This window comes from Malaclemys terrapin, chromosome 4 (assembly GCF_027887155.1).
Source record: "Malaclemys terrapin pileata isolate rMalTer1 chromosome 4, rMalTer1.hap1, whole genome shotgun sequence".
NCBI lineage: Eukaryota > Metazoa > Chordata > Testudines > Emydidae > Malaclemys > Malaclemys terrapin.
The window spans coordinates 21842545-21854782 of record NC_071508.1 but is presented as its reverse complement, the minus strand read 5'-3'; the positions used below and the strand labels follow the sequence as shown (position 1 = coordinate 21854782).

The 12238-nt window shown below is 49.5% G+C and overlaps 1 protein-coding gene across 2 annotated transcripts in view; it reads right to left on the bottom strand.

Annotated features, from left to right (window-relative positions):
* DEF6 (DEF6 guanine nucleotide exchange factor) overlaps positions 1-12238 on the bottom strand; it is a 34937-nt gene that overhangs the window by 22540 nt on the left and 159 nt on the right. The window contains exons 2-3 of one of the 2 annotated variants that reach the window (XM_054025535.1): positions 11773-11845; positions 10402-10589 (exon numbers count right to left, since the gene is read on the bottom strand). In XM_054025535.1, the coding sequence (XP_053881510.1) occupies positions 10402-10497 (96 nt within the window). In that variant the 5' untranslated portion in view covers positions 10498-10589; positions 11773-11845. Of the gene's footprint in view, positions 1-10401; positions 10590-11772; positions 12088-12238 lie in introns of those variants that run through there. The other variant, XM_054025534.1, reaches the window with a different exon arrangement.

Below are 12238 nucleotides of genomic sequence, written 5' to 3'. Positions count from 1 at the left end.
CGGCGCAGTGTGAAAGGGGAGAACTAGCCCTCCAAAGCTTGGTTGCTTCTCCAAACTCTTAGGACTTGTCTAAGTGCATAGTACGTCCTCTGAGGATGCCATACTAGCACGCCGCTGGCCAGGACAGGTGTCAATCAGAGAGCGGAACGGTTCTAACCAGTCACAGTTCACTAAAAAGGCGGGACAAAGCAGATCTAGTGCTGAACAGAAGCGAGAGGCAGCGGGGAGTGGAGTGATAGTGACCTGTGCTCCTAGTAGGATTGCCAACCCTCCAGGAATTAATCTTTAATTAAAGATTACGTCATGTGATGAAACCTCCAGGAATATGTCCAACCAAAACTAGCTCCGAGGGCGGGAGGGAACAAGAGGAATGTTAACAACACCTTTCATCTGCAGATCTCAAAGCACATTCAAAAACATCAAAGTCTCATCCACTCCACCCCACTGCGAACTGTCTTCATCCCCCTGGTACGACTGGCCAGACTGATTTCCAGAAGGGACTTGTCCCAGGTCAAGTGACACTCAGTGGTCGAGCCAGAAAGAGAACCCAGGAGTCCTCACTCCCTGTTCCCCTGCTCTATGCATTAGATCAGTGTCCTCACTACTGGAATGGCTGCCACAGCAAGATACTTGCTATGAAAAAATTACTTGCCTATTAGAAATAAGACTGGGACAGAGCTGGGGATAGAACCCAGAATGTACTAGATCCCAGGCCTGAGCTCTCATCACTGGACAACACTCCCTACCGTGGTACCCAGGCCCAGCATGCAATGGCAGCTACTGAAAGGAGAAACTTCCCAGCTCCCAAAATGGACACAAGAAAACCAGCACCACCAGAGCGGGCTCTGAACAACACAGGACCAGTTTGGTACACGCCAGCCACCTTGGCTGGAGTGGTGGTTTCATGACTCGGTATTTCCAACATCAATAGCTTATGATATCCAGAAAAGCAACAATGGGTCTGTGTGGGGCAAAGGTAAATGTGGGTCCGGTATTAGGGATGTCTCACCTAACAAGGGATGTTTAGGAACTGTAGATGTTAGCATACATCTAGGCCATCGTCTAGGGGCCAGTGCAGAATCCCACCTAGGGCACATTCTCCATGCTTTTCTAATTTTAAACAACTCAAGCGATGGAGTTTCCATCATTTCCCTTGGGAAATGATTCCACAGACTCAAGGGTCTTGCAGTTAGGGAGTCAGACCCTCCTCCCCCAGTCTGTATTCAGCCTATAATCTTCCATCGCTCCATTTCATCCCAGTCAGTCACATCCTCTCCCTCCTGGATGTTTACACAGGTCAGCAGCTGAGTGTCTGATGCTTTCATCAGGCCGTGGTGTTCCTGAAAGCACACTTCCCTTTGCGAATAGGGCTGTCCGGACATCTGCCCCCTATGGCACTACGTGATGGGCTAGGACGAACAAAATTATTCAGTCCTGCACATAGCAGCAGCTCCGCTCACCCACTTCCCTAGAAGACATGCTGCTTACTGGACTAGCTTAGCAACTACAGACATCCCAGGGTTCATTCCTCCTTTGTTTCTGGTCCAAGCATGTGTGGTACTATTCTGGGAACAGCCATTCCAAATTCCTGACCAGCCCCCACAGAATCCAGCCCAGGACAGGCAGGTACAGGAGTTGGGAGTGACATATGGCTACTTCTGTAGCGCAGACAGGATCGATACAGATCGTAATCAGAGACCTGGCTATCAAATCTCAGTGTCTTCATTCACGCAGCTCGCTCTATCCTGGGACACGACAGTGCCCACCTCCACCCTGAAGACACATGATAATTCCCAACTGGTTAAGACTGACTTTAATGCCAGCCTTTTATCTGGGTGGATCTCAAAAATGCTTCACAATCATTAATTCATGACACCTCTCATACACCTGCCAAGTGGGTCAGTATCACTAACCCCACTTACATGCAGGGGTAAGTCGCGATAGAGAGGCAAAGGGACTTGCCCAAGGTCCCAGGGCGAGTCAGTGGCAAAGCTGGGGATAAAATCCCTCCTGATTCCCAGCTCGCTGCTCTAACCGCTACCCCAGACCCCTGCTCTGCGTTCCCACTGACATACAGGTGCTAGTTTAGGATTGTTTTAATGAACAAATCTCCGCTCTGTTATCATAGAGGGATAAGGGCCTGATGCTCGTTCACACCAAGGCCACTTGACACCACTCTGGCACAAATCACACTTATCCTCACTTTAAAGCTGCTCTGGCAGTGTAAAGCGAAGTGGCCAGTGGAGGATCAGGCCCTAAATCCGTCAATATTCTACACTGTTCTGCTTTGGAAAATCTCCCCCCCAGGGGAACAAGCCGGCTCCCCTTCCTGTTCCACAGGTGCCTCCTCGACCATACAGGCCTGGCACTAACACTACAGGACCACCTTTGGCACCTGGAGGGCTGGAGGTCAGTCAATACCTGCACAGAGGCTGCCCAAGCAGGCCAGAATCGTGTGACGCTTTGTGTGATGTAGACACAGGGAAACGGACCAAGACTCGTTAATCCTATTTGACCTCAACCTCTCAACAGTCATCGGACGGGCTGGGACTCAGAGCAGCAGCACAGCAGTATCAGAGATAGCTTCCCTCTTTATAACCTTGACACCACCTACTGCCCTACCGGTGCTCGCAGCCTTTGCATGAGACGCCGTAACCGGCACTCTCTGTCATCTCTCCCTCTACAGCCGTTTTCATAGGACGGACGCTACATCCAGTCCAGCCTCCCAAGGTCCCCGTCCAAGATTTCCCCATCCTCTGCCCCTGCCTTCGCACAGCCCTTTATTCAGGCTCTGGTTATGGAAAGAGGATCCTCTGACGCCACTGCCCTGCTCACCCGCCTCTGCACAGTTCTTCCTCACACAACGCACCGTCAACCTGTGGAACTCCTTGCCAGGGGATGTTGTGAAGGCCAAAACTATAACAGGGTTCAAAAAAGAACTAGATAAGTTCCTGGAGGATCGGTCCATCAATGGCTATTAGCCAAGATGGGCAGGGATGCAACCCTATGCTCCGGGTGTCCCTTGCCTCTGTTTGCCAGAAGCTGGGAGTGGATGACAGGGAATGGATCACTTGATGATTACCTGTTCTGTTCATTCCCTCTGAAGCACTTGACATTGCCCACTGTCGGAAGACAGGATACTGGGCTAGATGGACCATTGATCTGGCCCAGTATGGGCGTTCTGATGCACAGGCAATAGAAATGCAGACTGCATGCCAGCGTAACCACATCCCTTATCTGCAGCAGATTGGCCTCCTTTCACCAAGCTGAACGCGGAATTACAATCGGCGTCTGTGGGTGGCTCGAAATGCACATGCTGCAACATGCGCCAGCAGCTCCTTTTCTTCTCCCTTGTTGGCTGTGCCTGGGGCAATCCTGGGTTTTGGAATGGACCCTCCAAGCCGGAGACCGGTCTTGCATGTTAAAAGGTGACAAAATGTTGCCAAACTGGCAGGACTGGGACCGGGAGATTGAAGCGGTTTAGCCCAGAGGGAGGGAGTGTTGCCTAGTGGTTATAAAGCCCGAGCCAGGGGTTCTGAGTTTTATTCCTGACTTTGCCCCCGACTTGGTGTGTGATCCTGGGGTAAATCACTTCACTGCTCTGTGCCAGGGTTTCCCACCAGCAAAATGAGGTCAGGCTCAGTGAGCGCATGTTTGCAAAGTATCTTGAGATCATCAGGGGAAAGGAGCTATGTTGGCATCAGGGGAAAGGACTTATGTGATCATCCTCCTCCTCCACCATGTGGCTGGTTGGGACTGCTGTACACCACAGCAGGGATGCCAACATACTGATTTCCTACCCGGGCAACTCGGAGCCTCTCTCTTTAAAAAGCCGAAGTGCTACCAGTTTGGTTTGAGGGCGGGGGAAATCAGGCTTTTCCCTGGGACTGTGCCACAGGTTGAAGATGCCTCCCCAGGCAACGCCAGCAGCAAGCCCGCAACGGACACATTCTGCCCGCCGTAGGAACAGAACTCTGGGAAGGGGCTAACTGTTGCAGTGTGGTCAGATGGGCCAGCAGCTCTCCGGAGAGCTGCCTGGATGCTCTCTCAAGCCCTGTCCATCTCTATTTCCTCCCCAGCACGGAATGAGCCCCCCCCTCTTCCTAGGGCTGGGCCTTTCTGAGCATCACATTTACTGACCTGTCTCCATCCTTCTCAAAAGCAGGCCAAGACCATACACTGCCAAACCAGCACCTACCTACGATACACAGCTTCCTCCTGCTGCTGCTTCACCATCTATTAGAACGGTGCCCCCTTCACAAAGCATCCAGGCACCATATCTGCCCACAGTGCAATCTAAGTCCCAGCAGAGAAGCAAATGTAAAAGGAACTACATGCCAGATTGTTCCCTATACAGGAAAACACAACACAGAAGGCAGGAAACATGTCAAAGTTCCCCTTAGAGTTTCCTCTCGCTCATTCTGCTGTGGGCAGACTGATCCCCCACCCCCATGAAACTGACATGGGCTTTGTCCCACAAGACCCGCGGATCTCACCCCAGAGATGGCTGCATTTGTGATCCCTGAGTGTGCCAATGTGTCAAGTGCTTTGATCTCTCAGGCTGAAGAGCAACAGAGAAACCTACGCTAGGAATTCATCCCCCACTTTGTACTTCTGCATCACATTCCTTCTTCCCTCCATGGGCCAATCTTCCCTGCTGTCATTTACATTTCAGTCTACTTCTCTACTTTTCTGAGACATGTTCATTCCCTCTCTCAGAAGGCTTGCTGCCCTTTCCCAGTTCTGTACTGCCAGCCAAGCCAACTGTTGCACTTCCCATTTCAAGCTCTCGGCGCAGATTTTCGTGGAAGTCTGCTGGCTAACCTTTTGCCACCTCAACACCACATGATTAGCAATGACACACGGGCCTTAGGCAACATTTTTCCCATCCTTCTTGAAGGAGTTGCAGCTAGACCACATTTCTCTACCATACCAGAATGGGGAGCTGCACCGAATGCCTTTGCAGACATCAAGAATCGTCTATTGTCCTCCCCTAAACTTATCATCTTGACAAAGAGCGATATTAATGAGCCTCTTGAAAAACTCTGAAGAGCAGCCTGTTGAGAAACAAAGCTCGGGCTGTATCCCCTATTCTCTGCTTTTCCTCCTCCCTAGCCCAAGTGCTACAGTTGGCTTGGCTGGCAGTACGGAACTGGGAAAGGGCAGCAAGCCTTCTGAGAGAGGGAATGAACATGTCTTAGAAAGTCAGGAAAAATGATTTCTCTTTCTGGTTCTGTCACTGATTGACTACAGGACTTTTTTTTTTTTTAAACTCTTGGCTACACACACAAGTTGTACCAGTTAAGCTAAAATTATTTATTTGTATTGCGGGAATGCCAAAGAACCCCAGTCATGGACGAGGACCCCATCGTGCTAGGTGCTGTACAAACACAGAACAAAGAGTCTCTGCTCCAAAGAGTGGACAATCTGACTGAGGTCTTGTCTACGTACAAAAATTGTACTGCTTTAGCTCTACTGGTACAGTTAAAGTGGGATAATCCTGTTAGAACAGATGAAGGTATATTGGTATAAATGTGTATAGCTGATATCTATTTGGAAGGGGAATAGAGTATACAGGGATTAGGCACCTTTATACCCATATAACTACGCCCACACAAAGGTTATAGTGGCATATCAGTAAAATTACATGCCCCTAACTGACACAGCTGGTATAAATATGGGGTAGAGATCAGGTCTGAGTTAAATTGGAGCAACCTTTCCCTTTTTCTGCTCCCCATGGACCCATACATGGCTAAACCTGCCTTGTGTAGGTTTAGCTTGTACCTGTAAGTTGACCAATGCACACTCAACTGAAAAAAGCCAGGTGTTTTGAATCGAGTCCCCCCACACAGATTTTTGCACTGGTTTAACTAAATCAATTAAAAAAAAAAAACAACCCCCCCACACCTTTAGCTAACCTGGTGCAACACTGTCTTCACTGCAGAGCTAGTGCAGCTGATCTGCGCTGGGGTCTGAGCACCTCAGCTAGCCTCACCTGGTGTTAACCACCAACTGCAAACCACACCTGAGTTACCGCGTCCTCACTGGTGCTACCCTCCCCTGTGTCCCTTGCCAGGACATGCGCCGCAGTAAGCTGAGCCGCTCGGTGATTCCTGTGCAGTGGGTTGTGAGAGAACTCATCCGTCACTCTGGGCACATGGGAGGAATTGTGGGAAGGCACTGGAGGAATATCAGCATTCCAGTGATTTAACCTGGGTCCTCACTGCAAAGTGGGCAGGCTGCCCATCTGAGTCTAAGTGGAAAGTGGGGTCTAACACTCACCCCATGCTGGGCTAGCTAGCCCAGATTAAAAGCACCACTTAACTCAGGTGAGAGATTTTTGTGAGTGGGGGATTGGGGCAACCCCCAATTAAAGAGCCACCGCTTCACCTGTGCAGTGAAGACAGACCGTGTGGTTGTGGGTCAGGCTTTAATCTCTCTGGCTGGGCTTATCAAAGGAGCTGAAAGGAACTGTCACCCAACCTCCTAAGGCTACTTTGAAAATCCCAGCCACCGTGGCTCAGTTTCCCCATCTCTAAACTACCAATTCGTGGCACAGCTGAAGTTGATGTGGGTTGAAGGTGTCCAGCATCTCTTAGGAGCAGGCCCAACAGGATATGACCAGAGTCCTAGGGATGGACATAGAAACCTGGCCATACGGAGGAAATGAACCCCAAAGCTAGGAAGACCTCATTTCCAACCCAGTGCTTTGGAGGGAGTGCAATAGAGGAAGCTGGCTGAATCAAAGCAGAATTGTCCTGCATTCGTTTCCTTTTCCAGGAGGTGTTAGTGAGTCTTTTAATACAAAATCACACCAAGCCAACTTATGGACCTGACCTGGCTTAGTGCATGGTAGCGAATTATCTTCAAATGCCTCGTGGAGCAACTGACTTGGGGCCTGATTTTTGGAAGCGCTGCACGCCCAGAACTCCAACCAAAGCTAACGGTAGCTATTGGTGCTCAGCACTTCTGAAAACAAGGGCCCTATCATCCCATTGCAGCCGAGTGGACAGAGCACTGGACTGGGACTCGAGAGACCTGGGCTCTAAACCTGGCTCTGCCACTGGCCTGTGCTGGGTGACCTTGGGCAAATCACTTTCCTGCTCCATGCCTCAGTTTCCCCACCTGTAAAATGCGCATAGTGACACCGACCCATCGTTGTAAAGCGCTTTGAGATCCACTGTTGTAAGAGCTAGGTATTATGAACTAGCCTTTAATCCCCATGGTCTCCCTGTCTTCCCATCTTATAAACCCGGGCTATCTTTGCGATTCCCCAGCTCCTTTCCTGTGGTCTACAAGGGTTTCATAATAGCTGGAAGCTCCTTTATAAACCTGAACCATTTAAATTCCCAGGCAACACGTTTCTTTTCTCCTCTCCCTGGGCCATTGGGTTTTGGAGGCAAGAAAAGTTTAGCAGAATCGCATGCATGAGGGCAACAGGAACGTACAACAACACAACACATTGCACCTCCAGGGTGCCTTCCATCTTGCCTAGGTTCTTACCCCACACCACTAGTCTGGCTGAAGATCTCAGAGCATTTTGCAAAATTCACTTAGTCTCCACCCAAAGAGACAGGAAATTATACCCCGATTTGTACAGATCTGGAGATTGAGGCTCAGGGAGTTTCGCTGCCTTGTCCAAAAATCATGCCTGCTCCATGGCAGCGCTGGGAACAGAACCCAGATCTCTTGACTCTCAGTTCTTAACCGCAAGACTACCCTTCCTTCCTGCACAGATACGTGAACATACCCATGTGTTAAGAGAACTACCCAACAGTTTACCACATCCCCAGCTGCCAGGCCTTGGGGCGGAGGAGAGCAGTGTAAGAGACTACTACATTTCACTGTCCAATTGCTTTAAAAACAATGGCTGGGACTGACAAAGGAGTTAGGGGCCTGGCTCCCACTGGCTTTCATCTAATCCACCCATACCATAGAGCATACGCCTGGGCTGAATCAGGGCCGTTAGTCACTTCAGTCGTTTTAAAGGCTGTTGGGTGCTTTTCTTCCCTGGAACGAGAGCCTTCTTTCAGCAGCATACAAGGCTGAAGGAACGGCATACACCTCCCCATGGTGCTTCGCTCTAAGACAACACCAGAACAGCAGGGGAAGCTCATGATAACGGGGGAATCTCTGCTCCGATGCAGAGTCTCCTCTAACCTCAGCTTTAATGGCTTTGCATTTCTGATGTAATTAGCATATAGGAACCAGTAGCAAGACGGCAGCAGGCTTGTGTGGGATAGAAACAAACCTAGGCCTAAAGGAGTGGCTGGATACCCTGTACCAAGGGAGACTTGAACTTCCCCGTCTACGGTCAGGTTGAAACTCTCAGAGTGGCGAGATCTAGCACGGGACAAAATGAAAATATCCTTTTACAGCACATGGCAACACACGCACACTATGGCAAGTGCAAAGAGGCTGTTGCTCTCGCTGGCCAGCAAATGTTCTCACCCTGTTACTGAAGCTTGCGGGAATAACGGCTTGAGATGCAAAGGCTCAGGGAGGGAAGCCTGGATTCTGCTCTGACATGGAAATCTGGAAAAATGGCACCATGGGGGTTCCATGATTGCCTCTCAATCATCAACTCTGCCCAGTTTACAAGATGGTATTTTTCCTCTTCCTCCCCTTCCAATGCCCAGCCCGGCATACTCATTTGGGGCCCCGAGAGTCAAGCTGGGCTTTTTCTGCCTTGTGCTTGCCACAAAGACCCAGGCCTTGGTTAACAATTCTGTAGACGATGCATCAGGCTGAAGAGACCTCAGCTCCTGCTTTCTGGCTTATGTCAACTGGGCACTGCTACCTGGAGTAACAAAGGAACACCAGTGTACTGTTGACACTAAAGCAAAGAGATAAATCTCTGGATATGCAGGGAGCAGATCTGTGGGGTAACAAGATGCTGTTTTAACAGTCACTTTCAGAGATCTGCTCCTACTGTGCCATTTATTCTGTCAGGCAAGGACTGGATCTCTCTTTCTATACATGGTCCGGGCACACTGACAGCTCTCAACACAATAATGCAAGGAAATCACAATGCAGCGGCCATCATGGCACGTCACTGTACGTTTTACTCTTCATCCTCTCCCCTACTGCAATACCCAACAGAGCTAGCCGTCCCGGGTAAACATCGCTTGGTCCACAATTTCCTTAGACAGACATTCCTTTTGGACATTCTTTTAACTGATTTCACAAAGGCCAAAGGTGGACACACATCAGCGAAATTCACACCTAACCAAGTGTCAGATCAGTTTCTTAGAAGCATGTGGAATAGGGCTATTCTGGGCCTGGACTATTCCTCCGCAAAGGCAGCATCACAGCATAAACAGCCAAAACCCTCATTCGTTTCTCAGCCTGTCCCCAGACAGAATTCCCATTGAGTTTGGCAGAATCTGACCCCGAAGGAACAAGTTAATTTCCCTGCTATTCAGTTGTTGGGTGAATTGGCCCTAACATGGAGGAGAAAAGGTGAAATGAGGGAGTCCCAAGGTTTGTTACTTTCCAGGCATGAGTCTGTCGCAATTTCAAAACTCATCACACATACATGCAGCCACTGCCAAGCAGGGCTTCTCCTTTGGGTGCAATATTTCACATTCCTTTGGGTGCTTATATCGCAGGTTGTGTTCCAGATTACAAAACCTCTGAACAAACAAATTCTTCCAACCCAGATTCCAGGGCCAGAATCTAAATTAGCTTTTAAAACAAAACATGGTGCCCGCTTGGGGAAGAAATCCCACAATTCTCATCAGAGTATGATAAAATCGTTTCTACTGAGCTGAATACTGTAAGTAGAAGAAACATTTTTTAAAATGAGGCATGCTGGGTTTTGGATTCTGTATAACTCAGGAGCCTTTTGTGACGCTTCTGGGTGATCAGGATAAAAACAAAAACAAAACAAAAACGTTTTTTGGCAAAACCCTAAAGAAGTGTTTTAAAAAAAAATGCTCTTCCTTTCGAGAGGGGGTGAAATGCAACAGGAAGGAGACAAGTGCAAATCAAAACGAGAAAAAAAAAAAAAAAAAAAAAAAAAAAGAGTTTGGTTTCCTTACCTGGGGATAAGGTGGGTGAGAAACATTGTGGAGCAGCTAGAATTCGAAGATTTCCACCCCCAAAAAAGAATTACTTTCTAACTAATCTTTTTGTGAAGACCCCATTGCTTGGCCCTCGCTTAGACGAATGCGAATCAAAGCCCGAGCCTGTTGAGAAGCCACGGGACTAGCTACACTGGAGTGCGCAGTGGGTGTTTTTTATTTCTGCTGCAGTCCATTGAGCTGCAAAGCAGCATCCAGCCCTGCCTCGTGCCTCTCAACATGTCTGTGATCCCCAAGGGCCAAACAGAGAGCAGATCCGGACTCAGAAACCCCAAAGCCCCTCCCCTGTTGCTCGGGGGTCTCATTTTGTACTCACTTTCAGCTGGGATTTGGACACTTTGCCACTTTTCTCCACATCCAGGGCGGTGAAGGCGTACCAGATGGATTTTAAAAGCTCTGCTCGCAGGTCCATGGCTAGAGGCGCGGATGACAGAGCCTGCTCTGTCAGCGAGGAGGATCCGGTTTCAGGAAACTGACTCTCTCGCTCCAACAGTCCTCAGAAACCTGCAATTAGAATGGAGGAGCAGCAGCGCCACCTACTTGACTACACCTTGGATAGGCCCCACAATGTCATCTTCCTGCCTAGATGACAACAGTCATCTTTCTGCCCTCGGCAGGGGGCATTGGTCCACCTTACTTGCCTCTGCATTCCCTTCCCTCGTAAGCCCCCTGCCCCCAGATTTTAGGCACAACACAGGACTTGGGACTGGATAATACTTAGCACTTAGCCTGCACATGCTCAAAGAACTGTAAAACACATTGATCTGTTAGCTGGCTCCCTAAAGCCAGCCTGGTTGGTAAGACACATTGTAATGATCTCACAGTGGGACTCAGACCATTAGCCTCAGCACATGCTTCCCAGCTTCCCAGTGCTCATGCGGCTGCTGCATGTGTTCTGCCGACAACCTCTGCTAGGCATGGCGCTTCAGTGCACCCGCAAAGGGGGAACGAATGTCATTCGAAGGGCGGAGAAATTTTGCTTTTGGCTCAGTTTGAAAACAGGCCCGAGAATCCCAGTTAGTGGGAATTGCCGAGGGGTTGGCGAGGTGTCCCAGCTCTGCAGCAACTCAGCCACGAGACCTAAGGGTTACCCCAAAACGGCAAAGGAAGAAATCCCTCCCTGGCTAGTTCAAAAAGTAGCTCCCCATTTGCAGGTTTAAATACAGAGGACAGTCCCCCCTCAGCACTAGCACAGACCGGTGCAGTCCAGGAGAACTCAACCCAATAGGAACTTCTGTTAACTCCCATCAGGCTCTCTCTCTCTCTCACTCACACACTCTCTCTCTCTCTTAAGGGAGGTGACGGAGAAGGGCAGAGGCGTCTGCCATCTGTGTGGAGTTATTGGTGTGTCTCAGAGGAGGCTGCGTGCCTGGCCCTGCCCCCCGCAAGATCTTCATCCTTTTACAGCCTCCGCAGAGATAGAGACAACCTACTGACAAACAGGACTACACAAGTCCTAGGGGAAGAAGAATGGTTTAATGGCAAGGCACTGGACAGGAACTGAGGAGATCTGGGTTCTACTCCTGGGAATACCCATGGTGAAGATTTCGAAGCCAGCAGCACATGTCCCTTTGTCCATTCACTACTCCCTATTTTGGGTGGCTTCCTGTGCGATCTTGGACAAGTCAATTCATTTCCTTAAACCTCAACTCCCCCCAGCTGTAAAATAATAATAATCCAGACCTACCTCACAGGGGCGTGGGGAAGATAAATCGACCAATGAGGTGCTCAGACACTACCAACAAGGTCCATGTAAGTTTCTAGATAGACAGAAAATGAATGGGAGTGGGGAAGGTGCCTAGTAACTGACCAATGAGCACACAGAGAAATTGTAACACCTTCAGGTTGAGCCCAGGCCCAGAAAAGGGGAGACAGCTCCCTAGGGAGAGATTCTTTACCGTCTACTAGAGGGTCTGACTGGAATCAAATGCTAACATTATCCTGTAAGAGAAATAAGCTCCTGGGACGTCTGGGAGACGCTGTTCAGCTGATTGGCACAATCGCCTATTGCTGAGGCACAGGGGATGCTGCTTAGGTCCTTACTGGTTTGGCGACCAAGCCCCTAAGACGGGGCAGGGAAGAGAAAAAGAATGTAAACTTAGAAGCTTTATTAAGTACATGTCAACCCCCCTCTTTTCCCCCCCCAACGGGCT